This window comes from Chelonoidis abingdonii, chromosome 3 (genome assembly GCF_003597395.2).
Source record: "Chelonoidis abingdonii isolate Lonesome George chromosome 3, CheloAbing_2.0, whole genome shotgun sequence".
Classification (NCBI taxonomy): Eukaryota; Metazoa; Chordata; order Testudines; family Testudinidae; genus Chelonoidis; species Chelonoidis abingdonii.
In genome coordinates this window covers 145921241-145941045 of record NC_133771.1, presented here as the reverse complement: position 1 = coordinate 145941045, position 19805 = coordinate 145921241, and the positions used below count along the sequence as shown (strand labels likewise).

The 19805-nt window shown below is 39.6% G+C and overlaps 1 protein-coding gene across 8 annotated transcripts in view; it reads right to left on the bottom strand.

Annotated features, from left to right (window-relative positions):
* SDCCAG8 (SHH signaling and ciliogenesis regulator SDCCAG8) overlaps positions 1–19805 on the bottom strand; it is a 160173-nt gene that overhangs the window by 43108 nt on the left and 97260 nt on the right. For 6 of the 8 annotated variants that reach the window (XM_032801090.2, XM_032801095.2, XM_032801089.2 and 3 more), the window contains one exon: positions 16400–16531. The exons of the other annotated variants lie outside the window; for them this stretch is intronic. In XM_032801090.2, coding sequence (XP_032656981.1) covers positions 16400–16531 — 132 coding nt within the window. The remainder of the gene's footprint in view (positions 1–16399; positions 16532–19805) is intronic. 8 annotated transcript variants of the gene reach the window in all.

Here is a 19805-nt window from a genome sequence, read left to right as displayed (position 1 = left end):
TACCAAAATCCGCCTTCCTGAAATCCATTGTCTCTATTTTGCTGTACTCCCTTCTACCCTTCCTTAGAATTGCAAACTCTATGATTTCATGATCACTTTCACCCAAGCTTCCTTCTACTTTCAAATTCTCAACGAGTTCCTCCCTATTTGTTAAAATCAAGTCTAGAACAGCTTCCCCCCTAGTAGCTTTTTCAACCTTCTGAAATAAAAAGTTGTCTGCAATGCAGTCCAGGAACTTATTGGATAGTCTGTGCCCCGCGGTGTTATTTTCCCAACATATATCTGGATAGTTGAAGTCCCCCATCACCACCAAATCTTGGGCTTTGGATGATTTTGTTAGTTGTTTAAAAAAAGTCTCATCCACCTCTTCCACCTGGTTAGGTGGCCTGTAGTAGACTCCTAGCACGACATCACCCTTGTTTTTTACCCCTTTTATCCTAACCCAGAGACTCTCAACACTTCCGTCTCCTATGTCCACCTCCACCTCAGTCCAAGTGTGTACATTTTTAATATATAAGGCAACCCCTCCTCCCTTTTTCCCCTGTCTATCCTTCCTGAGCAAACTATACCCATCCACACCAACATTCCAATCATGTGTATTATCCCACCAAGTTTCAGTGATGCCAACAATGTCATAGTTGTATTTATTTATTAGCACTTCCAGTTCTTCCTGCTTATTACCCATACTTCTCGCATTTGTATATAGGCATCTAAGATACTGGTTTGATCTTGCCTCCCAGTTTTGCCCTGACCCTCCTTTCTCTCTGCCATTATAGCCCACGCTCCCTCTTGTTTCCGACCCATCTCCCAGGTCTTCATGTTCCCCACTTACCTGTGGGCTTTGCTCACCTGTCCCCGTCGAACCTAGTTTAAATTAGATATCACATATGATTCCATCACACATGGTTACATGTTATTTGCTAACCTTTTGACACCGGGATTTTAAACTTCCCTATTCTGTGCACTAATTCAGAGTTCTTCAGTGCTCACTGCCAGCAGCTCTGGACTCCTCAGTGTCAAGAGGTCAATGATTCAGCGTACATCTAGACAGTAAGATTGACCCTAGGTATATTTTTATTTTTTCCCTTTGATCATCCTTACATTTAACTGTATTTCAGTAAATTATCCATGTAGTTTTTATTTTGACAGCTCTCTTTACAGCAGTAAAACAAAATGTGTGCATTGCAAATGGCAAGGATTCAAATTTCAGTTATGTTTATCCAAAATAGCACTGAACTGCTTCTGTACTTATGCTATACTGCCTACAGCCTTACGGAAGGGAAAACAGATGGGATGAATTTAGCAGGGAAACAGCTGTGGCTTGAAGAAGAGACAAGCAAAAGTTTTGCTATCAGGCTTCATTATGTATCAAGGTACCAGTAAAATGTGTATCCGTAAGGCAGCCAAAAAAGTGTTTTTCATTTGACTAGTGATAATTACCTTTTCTCAACAGCTGACAATGTTCTAAGTAGCATTAAATAGGTATAATAATTAAGCAATAAGACAAGACAAGCAGTGCCTTGCTGGGGATTATTGCTCGCCTTGGGTGTGTTGTGAGGCATGAGACTGAAGGGTGACTGACTTCAGCCACCTGAGAAATGCAATAATCCCCCAGAAATGCACTGCCTGAAGTGTGTTACTGCTATTACAAATGGAAATTTAAAGAGGGCAAAATTTAAAACACATTTTCTCTGGATTTTATTGACATAGGGATGACATTGAGAAAGTCAATGAGAAAATTCCATTTGTGTCCAGCCTTTTAAAGCCATTTCCCAGTGATACAGATGCCTCATTTCAGCTCACTTGTGCATTTTACTTATAAAACTCAGTTGTGATGCATATTTAAATGAATGGGTATTTGTGTAAATTGATTAATACATTTGCAATATGGTACAGCAAACAACAATAGCTCTCATGGCAGCAACAGTTAAGGTTACAAAACCATTTTAATTAGACTCCTCTTTTTGTTTTTCAGCTCATGTGTTTCCAAATATGTATCCTGTGGAGCTGTCCATGCTTGGCATCGATCCATAGGTGAATTTTTTTATTTTTGAAAGTTTGAACAATTTTTTTTCCACCATTGAGTTATCCAATCAGAATAACCATATTTAGGGGGAAAAAAAAGAAGAATTTTTGTATATGGGTTACTTAAAAAGGCTGACATTTAAAGGCTAAATTGATGCTGGTATGGGTGAGTGCAGCATTGTTACTATCAACAGAGTTACACCAGCTTATATCAGCAGAGAAGTGACCATAAAACACCAAGAATTGGTACTCTCTGTGGAGGAGTTGTGGCTGTTTGAAAAACAATCTTTAAAAATGACAATGCTATTAATTAAATGGCCACTATGCATACACACTAAAACGTTGTACTAAGGTTTAGGCTACACAATGACTGTCACTATTTGTTGGAACTACTGGCCTGATCTTGGAGGTAGTCACTACCCCTGACTTCCACTGAGTTCAGAGTATTAAACCCTGCTCAGGATCAGGACCTAGGCAACTATACACGGTAGCCTGGCTTTGAGTATATTTATATTGGGGTAACAGAGATTGGAATCTGATCTGAGTTTAAAACTGACACATTTTTCAAATCTCAGTTCCTTCACTAAACACATGCACTTATTTTGTTTTCCAACAACAAAAATTAAGTGAACAAATCTAGATTAATGCATTAGCTTCTCCCATTGTTTCCACATTGACACCAAATCATGCAAGGTAATGAGCATCTACAGTGTTCCCTTGGGTAAACAGGAATTGCAGATCCTTAACATCTCTCATGATTTGGCCATTACCACGTACCTCCTGGAGTCTTTGCTTCAGTGTGACTTCTCCTATAAGGTCTGAAAGAACACACCCTTACACTATCATCTTCTTGGGTCAGAATATTGTATTATCAGAGCAACATTAACTCATATGCATTGTAGGTCTCTACTCTAATTAGTCTTTAGGTTTTAAAATGAATATTGCTCTTTTTAGAGAACATTCAGAGGTGACTGACAAAAATAATTAGAGCCACGGAAAGACTTTCATATGGAGAGAGATTGAAAATAATGGGATGATTTACTTTAGAAAAAGATGAACAAGAGGGTGCATGATAAAAGGTATAATATGAATGATACAGAGAAGATAGTCTGGGCACATCTGTTTGCCCAATCTCATCATACAAAAACAATGGGATGTTCAATTAAATTGAAAGGCCACAAACTTAAAAAAAATGATAAAAAGAATCAAAAAACAAAATAAAAACACACTATTAGCTTGCCTGTGGAACTCACTGGCACAAGATCTAGTTGAAGCCAGCTGCACAGTAGAATTCAAAAAAGGGGACAGTTATATCATTAACAAGAACTGCTACCATCACATTCAATAGGAGCAGTACTGAGCCCAGCAGAATCAAACTATCATCATTAGAAAGAAAAAAAAACACTCTTCCAACAGCCTTGCAAAATTCTACTTGCTTCTCTGTTGCTGGGAAAGTAAATCATCATTAGTTTCAGGTCCCTCCCCTCATGATGATCATTTTGTTAACAGGCAGATGTATAGATTTTGAGCTGGTAAATTTTCATGACAGTTTGCCAGGCTGCTTTAGCGGTACTCATCTATCCTCATTTTAAGTTCTCCATTATAGGAAAACTGCAAGTTAAACAGCCTGAGCCTAAAATCTCGAAGAGGTGTACAAAAACAGCAAAAGCAAAAGCAAATTTGCTACTGCTTAAAGAAGTTTGCCAAATGGATTGGTAGTTAGATTTTATTGCTATTGTGAGTTCAAGTAAGGCCAATCAAAGATCCCAATTATGGTTAAATACCCAAAGTAGATATTTGCTGTTGAATTGCTGCATAGTATCAGCCTCTGGTTGGTATTTGTAAACATCTTATTTTATATCCTGAAATATCAGAAGAATACAACACAGAAAACAGAACTTTAAACACACAGATGCAATCACAATATGGAATGAAGAAAATTAGGTGACTATAAATTAAGTCAAGGCCTTAAATGCTCAATTTTTTAGAAAAAACAGGAGTACTCACGGCACCTTAGAGACTAACAAATTTATCTGAGCATAAGCTTTCGTGGGCTACAGTCCACTTCATCGGATGCATAGAACAGATAGAACATATAGTAAGGAGATATATATACACATACAGAGAACTTGAAAAGGTGGGAATAGCCCTACCAACTCAAAGAGGCTAATTAATTAAGATAAGCAATTATCAGCAGGAGTCTAAAGTATCAAAAAGGTGGGTTTTCTTTTTCTTAAATGTATGGAAGAAAATGTACACTCATCCTAACCCGCTCAAAACTGTTGAATGCTCTGCCTTTGAGGTAGGAGGGTGTGTCTTCCAGGGCAATCTATTTTGAAAAGACTGTGCCGCTGGATTGCTCTATTTTCTTTGTACATTTGAGACCTTTAGCCAGTGCCTGAAGTGAATGAGTTGTTTTGTTATTGCTATTGCTATTACTTATACAATTTTCTTTATATGGGTCTGCTAGCATATGATTACTATGACATGTTGATCCAGACCATTCATTTCTTGGCTGAACATCTTTGACATATGTTTCTCCCATACATACGACAAAATGGAGGTCCATGAATACCAATTTAACCATTTTCAGCACTGAACTGAACACCCTGACAAGGCCGAGTGGTTCAGAGAAAAGATCACAGTGGTTAAAGGATGTTGGTACGGCTGAGGCAGAAATTAGCAGGCATGCTCTCTTTCACATGGTGGTTCACAACTCTTACCTGTTTGGTATCATGACAAGGGGCCCCATTCTCATCACTACCAACAGCTCATTACGATGGAACAGACCTCTGGGAGCTTTTCCTAGTACAACTGAATAGGATTTAATTGCAGTGCTTCGAGTGCACATCTAGTGATATCTGTCTACTCCAGCCCCTCTGGAGGAATCTGTTTTGGGACACACATTTCTAGGACTCGGCATGCCAAACAACAGACTCTTGTTTGGGCTATCAAGAGCATCACCTTGCCTATTTCTGTAGTAAGATCAGTTTGGGGAAGGCCTTCATCAACATTAGATTAATGTTGAGCACTGAGAACCATATTAACCAACAGTTGTGCTGGTTGCAGAAAGTGATAAGGACAGCCTGGGTGCTTGCACTACACTCTCTTAAATACAGCACTTATTTCAGGGCTTGTTATGTTTCTGGATAGTCAAAAACCTGGTTTACAATCTGCAAGTTAAAGACTTTTGCTGCCACAGTTAAGAGGTGAACATGAATGTAAAGTATCCAGATATCTGTTTTTGGAGGGATTTGCTTGTGGAGTGCAAAGGCAGGCAGAGTACCCCAGTAGTATTGGAGTGGGGTGGGGTGGGAAAACACTTGCAGGAAAGGCCAACTACTGTTTCCTTAAAGGGTGTATTGGCTTCTGAGTGCTCGCAGCTGCTGAAGGGCAGAGGGGTCACATTCTGACTGCATGGATATACATGTTTTTCCTATGTGTAAATTAACTGTAATGTCCTGTCATAAATCTGCCTTGCAATATTGTCATGGACATTTACCAGCCTTGTCACAAAAAAAACTAGTCCATGGCCTTTTACAGGGATGATAAAAAAAAAATATTTAAAAGAAACCACTCATTTAGGGTGAATAGGCAAGGAGAATTTTGCAAGGCTATCAAACGTTATTATTTGATGCTTTTAGGTGTCTTACATTCTATTAATAAATTAATCAGTACACTAGATACTTGAATGAAAATTCAAACAGAAAAACCCACAATATGGAAATTGTATGCAATACTTTCCCTCCAACCATTTGACATTACCATGTTAAGATTAGCAAGGACTGAGTTACACAGAATTGTAGAACATATTTTCCTCGATTACTCTGTCTTTCATTTACTGTAGATGCTTGCAGGTCTGTATCAGCTAAAATTATTTTTTGTTTTATACATCTGCTGTTCATGTAGTTGAAGAATAAACTTTTTTTAGATAATATTTTGTGGGGAAAATTCAGTGTGTTATGTGATACAAATGATAAATATTTTAAATGGAAGCACTAATAAATAAATAAATAAATAAATAAATAGCAAATAGACAAATACTTAGCTAGAGAGTGAGAGGGAGAGAGAGATTTTAAAATCCAGTTTCTATTCCAGACCATGTGTACTGTGTGCAAACAGCCAAGCACATTAAACAGAAGCCAAATACATTCTCAGATTCTGACAGGATTTGTTTTCTATACAGAATCTCATCCTTTCATTATTTCCTAATATTACTTCTCTGGAGTGTTGTGTTTCCCAGCCTACAATGAAAGTCTTTCTAATGGCAGTGTATAAATGATAGAGATAACCCCAAATCCTGGACAGAGATGAGAGTCTCATTTGGCTACACTGCAATGCAGAACGTAGTGACACAAAGCTTTTCAAAAAAGAGAAACTCCTTGAATGAAAGGCTACACGAACCACTTGACCTCCAAATGTTGAGGCAATCCAGCTGCCATGAAGCTCCCCATACAGATATCTGGGTATGAGTATGGATGCTTAGAAAAAACTTATATTTTTATATATTGAGACACCTTTAGTACTAGATATTTTAGAGAGATGTATGTCTTTGTTTGCTTTCGTTATAAACATGAATACATTTTAATTAAAAAACAAGACTCACTTTTCTGGACATTTGACTCTACACTTAGCTATTCCCCTACAGATGCCTGAAGATAGACATGTCTATTAAATACAAGGTCACATTAACATTTTCTTCTCACTTAAAAAAATATTAACCTATCTATAATAAGGATCAGGAGGAAAATATATTCAAAATATGAAGGACATTGGATTAAAAAGGGCCTTTTAATAACTTCACTTTTCCTATGTCTCCCCCCCGCACAGATAATTATTTTCAGTAGTATGTAAACCATCCATAAAAATATAGGCTTTTTTAATGTAAATTGATTGACTTGATTATCAGGAAAGGATTTTGATTTTTAATTGACTGTTTTACTAGAAGTTTGCCAAAGAAATTCACAGAAATTCAAATCTCTCTGTGTAGGGAGGTAGTAGTCCTAGTAAATCAAATATTGTGACGTAGGTCTGAGATTAACTTCTCTATCCGCCTCCCCCCAAATATTATGTATCCAGACCATATCGCTTAAAAGCATAATACAACACATTTTTAAAAGGAAATATCTTAGGATTACTTTTTTGGGAGTGGGGGCAGGAAGAGAACTTGAGACATGATTTTGTTTTACTCGCTAAGTGACCCATTTAAAGGTCCATTTTAACTCTATTTTTGCAGATAAGGCTATCCATGAAAATCAGGCATTTCCTCATAGGAAGAATACACACATAATTCATCACATATTGTGCTATACAGACATCTCTAAACAGTTGTTGTGTGCTTCACTGGAATGTCTGAAGGGAAGACCACCCTAGGTAGTTGGCTGCAGACACATCCTAGCAGCATGGCACATAGTTATGATTTGACACATATAATCTTTATAAATCCAATGTCTATGAAGTCAAACAAATCTCCTTCTTATTTATAGTAACAGGCAAGAGCAGATCTCTGCCGTCTTGTTACACAGATGGTTATAACATTTTTATAGTTAACTTACAACCACTGATGCCCGAGGAATAGAAACACATCTGCCCCAAATTGCCAATCCTGTAGGCTCTTTCTTTTCAGCTACCAGAAACATAGTTGAAATAGGTGTAAAAAGTCCATCTATATAAATGCTCTACACAAATTTGTGCATGTGTGTATACATGCTCAGACATAATATATAAATTATTTAGAGTATTTATATTAGATATAAAAATAGACTACACAGATTGCACAGTGTTGGAGTGTAAAATCCTGTTCGGCAAGTACAAATGTGAACAAACTACTATTTGCCTGGTACGTTCCTCTTAACACAGGACATTTCAAGCAACCAGAAAATAATAAACGATCACATACCAAAACATGCAAGCCAACCCTTATCACAATAGAATAGCCTTTTAAGAGATTCTAAACAACTGGAGGAAATTAAATAAAGTATTGACCATTTTGCCAGCAAAAATGTTCTCTAATTTTCAGACTATTATTGTACAGAACATCCATATCCCCATTTAGAGTATTCTAAACAATCCTTGAAAAACAATATTTACAAGACTCCAAATCAATAATTTATTGATAATATAAAATAACTTCAAGAATCCACATGCACTTTATAAACTATGGTCCATATACTCCATCTGATTGCCTAGTTCAGGAAAAAGAAGAACTATGGAGTAAGGCCTGGCAGGCTAATGCAAAGAAAGGACATGGTTAAGAGAGATGCTCTCAGACTACATGTAGACATCTTTCCCCGTTTGCTGTAACTCCACACTCCATCTAGGCTCTAAGAAGAATGGGGCAGGCCAACGTTTGGAAGAAGAGCTAGCTACTCTAAGGCCACGTCTACACTACGGGATAAAATCGAATTTGCTAAAATCGGTTTTTTATAAAACTGATATTATAATTTCGATTTCATGCGGTCACACTAGGCACAGTAATTCGGCGTTGTGCGTCCATGCTCCGAGGCTAACGTCGATGTCTGAAGCGTTGCATTGTGGGTAGCACTTCCGTAGCTATCCCATAGTTCCCAGTCTCCCCCCGCCCCTTGGAATTCAGGGTTGAATCTTAATTGTCGCGGGGGTTCTGGGTAAATGTCGTCAGTCATTCCTTCCTCCGGGAAAACATCAGCTGACAATCCTTTCGCGCCGTTTTTCCCTGGATTGCCCTGGCAGACGCCATAGCACGGCAACCATGGAGCCCGTTCAGCTTTTTTTTTTTCCGGCACCGTATGTGTACTGGATGCCGCGGAGAGAGAGGCGATACTCCAGCGCTACACAGCAGCATTCACTTGCTTTTGCAATGATAGCAGAGATGGTTACCGGTCGTTCTGTACCGTCTACTGCCGGAGTAAACTGGCAATGAGATGACGGTTATCTCTCCCTCTCTGTACTGTCTGCTGCTATCATGAGTGCCCCTGGCTGAAAATTTTTGAAAGCAAAATTGGGATTGACTCACTTGGGACTGAGTCAATCCCTCCCTTATGGTTTCTAAAAATAGAGTCAGTCCTGCCTAGAATAAGAGGGCAAGTGTATTAGAGAACCAGTGTATCAGAGAGCACAGCTGCTCCGTGTCAGTATTCACAGGGGGTGCCCCTGCAACAACCGCACCCGTTGCTTCCCTCCTCCCCCAACCTTCCTGGGCTACCGTGGCAGTGTCCCCCCCCCCCCCTTTGCCATTTGGGTCATGAAGTTATAAAGAATGCAGAAAAAGAAAAGACAGAGACTTGGAGGCAGCCTCCCGGGGCTATGACAGTCCAGGCAGTACAGAATCTTTTCTTTACACAGGAAAGGGAGGGGGCTGATGAAGTTCAGCCCCCAGTTGCTATGATGAAGACGGTTATTACCAGCCGTTCTGGACCTATCTACTGGGAGTAACCAGGAATCATTCCCATTTTTTGACCCAGGCGCCCCGGCCATCAGCCATCAGGGCAGCCAGGAGCACTCACGGGCTGATGGGATGACGGATATCAGTCATACTGTACCGTCTACCACCGGGGGGAGGGGAGAGGAGCGGATACTGCTCTTCACTGCTGCAGCATCGCGTCTACCAGCAGCATTCAGTACACATAGGGTGACATTGAAAGTAGTCAAGGAATGATTTCTTTCCCTTTTCTTTCACGCGGTGGGGGGGGGGAAGAAACTGAGGAGCTGTTCCCTGAACCACGCCAGACACTGTGTTTGAAGCTACAGACATTGGAGCTCAGCCAAGAATGCAAATACTTTTCAGAGACTGCTGTGGACTGTGGGATAGCTGGAGTCCTCAGTACCCCCCCTCCCTCCATGAGCGTCCATTTGAGTCTCTGGCTTCCCGTTACGCTTGTCACGCAGCGCTGTGTATCCTGGAGATTTTTTTTCAAATGCTTTGGCATTTCGTGTTCTGTAACGGAGCTCTGATACAACAGATTTGTCTCCCCATACAGCGATCAGATCTAGTATCTCCCGTACGGTCCATGCTGGAGCTCTTTTTGATTTGAGACTGCATCGCCACCCGTGCTGATCAGAGCTCCACGCTGGGCAAGCAGGAAATGTAATTCTAAAGTTCGCGGGGCTTTTCCTGTTTACCTGCCCGCTGCATCCGAGTTCAGATTGCTGTCCAGAGCGGTCAGTGTTGCACTCTGGGATACCGCCCGGAGGCCAATAACGTCGATTTCCGTCCACACTAACCGTAATCCGAATTGTTAATATCGAATTTAGCGCTACTCCTCTCGTCGGGGTGGAGTACAGAAATCGATTTAAAGAGCCCTTTATATCGATGTAAAGGGCGTTGTAGTGTGGACGGGTACAGCATTAAATCGATTTAACGGCCATTAAATCGATTTAAACGCGTAGTGTAGACCAGGCCTAAGTAACATGCTTCCTTTTACAGCCAGTGGGCATTCCAATGGAGAAAGGTCAGAGAGTTGATGCTGCCTGAAGACATAAACTGTGCTCAAACCCTTACATTAACCAACATCATTCTAATGGTTAGGAAGGGGAGTGTATTAGAAAAGTCGAGTGATAAGTAACAAGTGCTGAACACACTAGACTAGATCAAAATCAATTAAAGCTTAAGAGAGCTGACAAAATCCTTGCCTATGATAGTATGGTTGTATATTAATTACAAATTAATAAGTTCAATCATTAATACACCTAAAGCAAGTCACCCTCAACTCCTCCCTGTCACCAGCTAGTACAGGTCCCATCACTGCAACAGAGAGAACTGTGTGCAGAGTACTTTAAAATTGGTACTGAAAGTATAGACAATACACACCCGAGCCAACATTTCAGGTGAACCTAAAAATGGCAGATTTACTATCCTGTATAATTTTTTAATTTATTTATTTTTGGAGGAAAGGAAGGTGGTAGTGGTTTGGTTTAGGTTTTATTTTTGCTATATTTGATCTTATATTCCTTTGCTGGTTGCCTTTACTTATAACTGGCCTTGTAATATTTTTTTTCCTCTTAGCGAGAAAAACACACTTTTTACTATTAAGAGTCATTTTCTGCAGAATGGCAAAATGCAGACTTTAATGACAAAATTATATTTATAAATTGAAATACTAATACATTCTTTGCAGAACTGTGTTCAAAGCGCCATTTCTCCGAGATTCAGAATTGTAAAGTTACCAAGTTGACCCCACATCTCCAGTGACAGAGCAATGACACTGTCATCTTGATCAAATGCCACAATTTAGACAATGCTTCTGAATTAATTTACTCACCCTCAAAAATCCATCTTAAAATTAAAAGCACGTGGGAACAAGAAGATAATAAAGAACAAGCTGATGTAAAAAGAAGGCAGGTAAAAGAAAGAAGGGAGGACAAGCCATGGAGGGCATCATGGGCTGCTAGATCAACAACAACAACAACAACTGTACAGCCCATTTAAGCTTCAGAGAGAATCCTAACATCTCTCCTTCACTCCCACAAATTGCAAATTTCTCAGCTCAATTTCATTTCAATAGCAGGTGTCAACCATCTATCATTCAGACGGACATCTACTTTCTTTTAATGACACATTTCACTGAGCAAACAAAACTAAAAGGGATGAATATTTACATTATATTCAAAGAAGTGACTCAAAAACAACTTTAATTATTGTAATTTAAATATAAAATAACCTTGTTCTTAAAAACACTCCATATCATCAGAACAGATGTTTACAAACAGCATATTTTCTACAGAGAAAGATAGAAATAATAGGGGAAAGTGTTATCTTGTCTATTTCATTGACACAAACAGTTCCAAGCTGCTCCTTCAAAACAAGTTGACTGATCAATTAATAAGGTCTTACTCTAACTACTGTTTCATGGAACTCAGAAAGGACTATAAAATAGGTTATTTCCCCTGTCCTTTGTATCTCAAAGCAAAAAACGAAGTGATGACAAATAAGAGTTACCTTTTTTCCTCACTATAAATACCATATTTCGTTACAATATAAATGCAAACGTGTATTTGTAGAACATCTCATCTGTGACAACAAATTATTGATTCACTCAGTATTTGTGAAATATCATAGACATCTGGTGAAAGACCAGAGGCACAAAGGAGAGAAAATGTGATATTAATATCCAAAGAAGTAAAGGATGATGATCATTGCAGTTACCATCCAGCAGGTTTAACTATAATATAGAAGGAGAAGACTCTATAAAAGATCTAGAGGGCAACACGATTATGAACAATACGTAGTGTTTATGAAGAACACCGACTTCTGGTTTTGACAGAATTACAAAATTATTATATGAAGGGACTGAAACACAGATAGCCTGTCTCAATTTTATGAAGTATTTGACTCATGGAAAGTTAAAATCAATTTGAATTAATTTTGAGAATGATAAAAATATTGTCACAGACTGAAAACTGGCTGTAGAACCAAACAAGAGGATCAATAAAAGTGAGAAACTTGGAAAGCAGTAATGCCTAAAGAGACCTTGGAGTAACAGCATATAGCAAATTAGAAGCAAGCTTACTGTGTGATACAGCAGCAAAAAGTGTTATTTGTGGTTGCATACAAAGAAGAAATGCATCACTGTGCAGAGGGGTAATCATTCTCTATACCACTTCCGTGAAATCTCTACAATTTGAGAAAAAGGCTGAACAATGCAGCAAACTCCATTACTGTTAAGTTAAAAAAAAAAATAAAATAAAGAATAGCCTGGGTAAGGCAGCAGCAGGCTGCAGAGATCTAGAACAGCAGACTAAAAACGTCACTACGATTTTTGGTTTTGGGAGGAGAGCATCAAATGCATATGCTAGAAAACAGTGGCTTTTTGTGACTTGCTTTTGTACTTAGTGTACATGAACAATTCATAGTCAAGTTCATGACCTTTGGGAACAAACTTAATACATTAGCTTAGCTAGTATTGAAATCTACTACCTTTCTTCATTGTGGAAGTTGTAAAAACAACCTTACTGTGATTTTAAAGCTGTTTCTGATAACATTCTATTAACTACCTGGAGTCTAAATAAATACAGAATTAGATCTACTATAAAACCAAAGCATTCATCGCTTTCCCCTTTAATATGCCGGTAAAAATCTTTTAACTATGGCCCAGTTAGATGATGATCTATGCCATATTTATACATTATAAAATATTAAATTTAGGAAAAACACAGTTACTGCACTGGTTTTAGTGCTCTCCATCATTAAAAGCAATAGGCGACGTTAAGGCACTGCCTGCAGCATGACCACGTTCCTCTCAAATCAATTTTCTGTTCTGTTGTAATGCTTTGATTCATTTTTAGTGCATAAAATTGCTGATTGTATAGAAAAGGGTGAACAACTTCTTCATGATCTCTGTTTCATTCTAATGCATATTAAATGTTGCCCTAAAAGCTGACAAAAGACAGATCTGAAATTCAAGCTAGTAATAATGAAGCAGAGTGGCCTGGGTACTAAGCTAGAAAAAAAGAAAAAATACAGATGTTTTCGATGGGCCCTTCTTTATGCAAGGTTGACTAGAGTTCTCTCACAACATACCAGTTTGTTATGGTGACTGATAAGGCTGGGGCTTCCGGCCCAGGAATTTGGTTCCTACTCATTCAGGATTTAGACTACAACAGCAGCAGCACAGCTGGGTATGGGTTCTAGGGTAATTCAGGCACTGGCATTCAGAAGCATACAGAATGCACATGAGATCCCAGGTAGGGAATTTTTTGTTGTTTATTTTGCATTGTTATTCCAGATGCAGGAATACAGGCCATGCCAACAGTGGTATGGATCTGTGGGCATAGCATTTTTTATGGATGGGCATCCAGGCTGTCTGAGTGTTCGCAGCTGGGGAATAGTGATGAAGCAGTCCTGAGCTAGCACAGAAGGAGGGGCATATTATGGGACCAGCTGATGCCACTTCTGTATACAGTGGGGGCTTATCAGTGGGCACCAGATATGACTGTGGTGCAATGCGGGGGAAATGATTTAGGAATGTGTAAAGGGGTAGCCTTAATGCTTAGAGTTAAGAGGGAAATGGGGCTGATCCTGGAACTTTTTTTTACACATCAAAATTTTATGGTAGGACATGCACATGCAGGATGTGACAGGGAACTGTGAAGCACTCCCCATGGCCCAGGGTCAACAAGGCTGGGAGGTATGTGAATTGGGAGGTGGGAATCATTGGGGTGGGGGGAAGGTACCAGTAATTTTGCATTGTGACATAGCAGCCTAACTAAACCATATGTAATATCTCCCGTCCTTATTCCAGTATAAAGAGACAATACATACGTTTTCTAAAAGCAGAGGTGAGGCTGGAATTCCTATAGTAGCATGGATTACACCGTGAATGTGTGCTCCATAAGCAGAGTATTTCAGGTGCTGTTATACTAGCAGCCATTTATAACTTGAAAGGTCTTCACTTTTACTTATCCCACATCAGCTGCCTAAACCAATATTTTAGAGATGAAAATCCATTTTACCAATTAAAATGCAACATAACAGTTTTCAACTTCCAATAATAAAAAAGCCAGATTTTTTCCTTACTTATACTTACTGTGGTAGTACCCGAAGGCTCAACTGAGATTAGAGCTTCACTTAGCTAGGCACTGTACAAATATATAGGCCGACATGCTCCCTGTTCCCCAAGGCTGGAATCTAATATAAAACAACTAATGCAAGGAACCAAGGGAGAGTCAGGGAGAGGGAGGATGAAGATAACAATGAAATCATGTGGTTTCACAGATTAAGTGCACAATCTGAGATTTCAGAATCTTTTTTTTTTCCCCTTTGAAGTTTAACTATGGGGGCAGAAGTGAGATGGCAGGAGCAGGATGAGTTACTGGGAGAAAGCAAGCAAAAAGGAAGGAAAAGGAAGAACGGAGGGAAAGAGACAGAGCTCAGCAGAAGAGGAACTGTGTTAGAGAGAGGCAGGAGGGGGGTGGGGCAAACAATCACCAGACAGAATTCCCTGTGTAACACATAGGCCTTGATACGCTGGTCCATCCAAACTCTGTTGAAATGGAGTTGGGGGTTGTAGAGAGCTGGTTGCAGCTCACTCCCTGGTTCAGGACTGTCCAGTTCCAGCATAATGTAGAGCTGCCTTCTGGGCAGCCCTAACTTACATTACTGGCTTGAAGTCCCTCCAGAATGCAGGATTTGGGGTACCAGAGCTATACTCTGCTATGCCCCTTTCCTCATCGTATTTCCCAAGCTCCCTCCCAGCATCCCCTCCTTCCTATTACATCGAGAACCCAGGGTGGAAGGAGCATGATGAAACTGGTGATAGAATAGATGGCTGATCTCCTCCACGCAGGCAAAATTCTCCACCAGCTGTTTTTGGCCAGTTTATGGCCATTAAATGCTGCTTGCACAGCACAAAGTGGACGGGAGTCTCTGGCATGCAGAATGCTGTTAACACTGATGTCCAGAAAGAGCCTCACACCAACCCCACTGCAACTGCTCCCACTCCCATGTTGCTAGGGAAGTCTCTGCTACTCTTGAAGGCTGGCTTTTCCCCCAAAAGCTTCTGCCCTTCCTCATTCTCAGCCCACAGAACTAAGGGATGGGACACTACTTGAGTGGGGAGATGCCTCCATAAGAGTAACTCAAATAATATCAAATAATTGGTACTTTCAAGCTATTGGCCAAAATGGAATAGCTTCTACTTTATTAATACTTAGATTTTCAGTGACAGGTTTATGTTTATATTAAAACACAAATAACTAGATGTGTTAAGAAAATAGTACTGAAAAATATAGCATATTAAATAAGGGCACAAAAGAAAGACATATTATTGCTAAATGGTGCACAGGATATGGTGCAAGATGTGAATATAGCTGAACTGCTTTGTAATAGTGCCAGGGGATGTTGTGAAGGCCAAAAGTATAATTGGTTCAAGAAAGCATTAGATAAGGTCATGGAGAATAGGTCCATTAATGGCTATTAGCCAAGATGGTCAGGGATGCAAACCCATGCTTTGGGTGTTCCTAAACCTCTGACTGCTAAAAACTGCAACTGGACAACAGGAGATGGATCACTTGATAAATTGCCCTGTTCTTTTTGTTCCCTCTAAAGCGTCTGGCACTGGCCATCATTGAAATATGTGATACTGCATGAGATGGCCCACTGGTGTGACCCAGTATGACTGTTCTTATGATAATTCATCTGAGAGTGCCCAAACAGCAGAAGCAGCCTACAACACATATGCTAAATAAATTAGGTCTAAATTCTTCAGGGAAGCATGGAAACTGAACATGCTTTCCTGCTATTTATCCAAAACAGTACAAGCAAAAGAACAAACAAAGGATGGTCTGTGAGGTTTTGGTCATTCTCATAAAATAAAGACTAAAGCTTTTTTCTTGTTTATACAACACAATAGGTACTGCATAGTATACCACATATGGATGGATTAATAGAACTTCCTACCTTAGCTTCATTCTCTCATGCATTCTCCCATGCTGGATACACTGTTCTTCCAGTTCATCATTTCTTTTCTGCATCTTCTCCAGCCTATCATGAACGTACTCATTTTCCTGACTAAGCTGGCTGACTTCAGACCTAAAGTAGTAAAAACACAGTGGTGATGGATGTTGTCAGATTTCATCCTATACTGGGCCATCACTATGTAGTCTCAACCTTTATAAGACTTCTTTACATGCATGCGTAAATAGGCTCTTATTAGAACCTACAGAAAAAATCTATGTTCATTTTAACTTACCAAGCCACTTCCTAGCATCTGGAGATATGACGTCATGGTATGCCACTTTTTGGTAACCCAGTTACAATAAGAGTAGCCTCTCACTTCTAGATATGTAAAAACCCACTTATGCAAGATCACAATTCCCCTTGCTTGGTATGGACAATCAGACTAAGGACTCATTTTAAAGACAATTGGCCATTTTTGATGTCAAATGAGGTCAATGGAGCTGTATCAGATTTACATGCGCCCAATAGATAGGACCTGAAAGCAAGATATGTGATGGAATGCCTAGTTTGACAATCCCGACAGGGTTTAGGCATGAGAGAGGTCTTTGAGCAGCTCGTTAGCTATGGGGTGGAATGAGGACTTGGGTGGCTTTGTACATGCCTACCAGCAGAAACTTGGATGCGTTGGGGACTTTAGGTGCCTCCCGGGTTAAATGGCAGCTAAGCAATTTTGTGAATGTCAGTGGTATGTAAATATCGGACATAGGCATGTAAGTCCTTTTGTGAATCTAGTCCTCTAGGTCTATGTGCTAGATAAAGTACAGAACTGGAAACCAGGTGCTCTTCAGTTCTAATCCTGGTTCTGACACAGACTCCTTCAGCAGCTTTGGACAAATCATTTATCTGAGTTTCCTAATATGCAAAAGGGAATAACAATGGACAAGGAAGACTCCCCAGCTGTAGGAGCACTAGGCCCAAGGTGGTGTCTCCCCTTCCCACCATCATGTGGGCTTGGGAGAAGACTGCAGAGAAGAGCCAGACAGAAACTCCAGCCCGTAGGGACAGAAGAAGCCAAAGTGGGATCCTTTGGCCATTCAGAGAACTTTCTACAGTTCTGACTGGACTTTCTCTGCCCTGTACTGACTGGCTGCTCCAACCTTCTCCTTCCATCTCCCCCTTCTTCAGTCTCTTCATCATACTGTCATTCCTCTTCCCTGTCCCCCTCAATGCTTTTCCCTTCAACATCCCCTCTCCCTTTCCTTTAGCTTATCACTCCTAACTAAACCCACCAAAAAAAATATAATCGAACTAACGTGATGTTTATTGCCATCAACTGTTCATTCTGACTGTAGCCTCTTAGGGGCAGGGACTGTTTTTTGTTCTGTGTTTGTGCAGCTCCTGGCACAATGGGTCCAGTGCATGACTAGAACTCTCATAGGTGCTACAGAAATACAAATAAATAATATCAGCAACCCACCTCACAGGGTTTTTCAGATTAATTACTGAATGGTTTATAAAGCACCTTAAAACCTTGGAGTAAAAGGTACTGTTATAAAAGCAAAGTAGTATTAATGTTATTAATAAGCTAAAACTGCTATGTTGAGTTTCAGAGTATATTTCTCAGAAGATGAATAGCAAGAATCATGTTTTATTCACTCTACGTGACAGAATAATTTCATCTTTCAACATCTCAGTTTAGGGGATAATACAACTTAGTATATCACAAGGCACTGTAAGACTTTATAGATGAAGATATATTAAGTGACTCGAGTCATTTAGGCAGAAAAGTCATTATGTAAGTGCAAATTATCACATATCCATAGCATATCATTACTATTGTAACTAGTGAAACTAAATATAAGAGTTATGAATATACCCCAGTGCAGGCATTCTGAATGAGGGCTGAACGAGGAGTATGCATGCCCATAGGGGTACGCAGAGGTCTTCAGGGGATACATCAACTCATCTGGATATTTGCCTAGATTTACAACAGGCTATCTAAAAAGCATTAGCAAAGTCAGTACAAACTGAAATTTCACAGGCAATGACTTGTTTATACTGCTCTATACACTGAAATGCAAGTACCATATTTATATTCTAACTGATTTGTTTTACAATTATATGGTAAAAATGAGAAAGTAACCAATTTTTCAGTAATAGTGTGCTGTGACACTTTCGTATTTTTATGTCCGATTTTGTAAGCAAGTAGTTTTTAAGAGAGGTGAAACTTGGGGTATGCAAAACAAAAATCAGACTCCTGAAAGGGGTACAGTAGTCTGGAAAAACTGAGACACACTGCCCTAGTGGAATGACTGAATTCTAGGGGCGAGATTCTCTTCCAATTGTGGTACCCATGTGCTGCTCTGGTGGCATATGAGACATAAAAAACACTGCAGTAGAATGGGGGCGAAAGCAGCATAGGGCCAGTGTAACTGGTTCTCCTCTGCTCTCCTCATAAACCCTCATGTGCTGGGAATGGAAGGGAAGTGTGTTGAGAAGGTGAGGCGGCAACACTGTAGCACATAGCACTTTGGGGATTCTGGGTTATGATACATCCTTCAGGAGGCCGCTGTTAAGTCTGAGCAGCTCATAGCTACCCTAATTTACATCACTGGCTGCACCAACCCCTGCAGAAGGCCAGAATTTGGACAGCAGAAAGATGGCTTATAATATACCACCTTGCAATGCTGCCAACTCCCACAATTTTATCTCAAGTCCCTAGATATTTTGTGTTTTTCCTAGAGCGCCAAGATTTATATGATTATGTGAGAATCTCAGCCTTCATTTAAAACAAAGGCTAGTTTTTATCCCAAACTGCTGTGAAAGTTTTGAGAACATAACCTAAGGGCACCCTAAAATTCAAAACCCAGGAAGCAAATAAATATTCAATTTTTTTAAACATGATTTTTAAGTTACTCCTTTTTTTTTTTTTGAGATCTGATTCATTATTTTTTTTTTAAACACTTGGATTTGGTAAAATTTCTTTCCCCCACTTCCTTCTACAATGTCTTCATTGCATTGTGTTTCTTGGAGCCACAGCACAGAATCAGAGCTTAGCTGTTTTATGCAGCAGTGTCTATTCTTGCCTCTCAGAAAACCAGTCAATTTTATAGTATTACAATGACAAGTGCTATAAAGTAAAATTTTTATTGACATAATTGGGATTGGGATAATTCTTCTTTAAGTGGATAGCATATCATCTTAATGATTTGGTTTTGCAGACAGATTTCACATCCTGGTACCACTAGCTTGGGCAAGCTACTCCTAGTGTTGAGTATAACGAGTGCAGTCTCTAATCAGAACATCAACCAAACATGCAGAAAAATAGTTCAACCGGGTGTATGTTCTTTACTTCAATTAAACTCACACAGTTGGACACCTAATGTTGCCAAAACAGTAATATAAT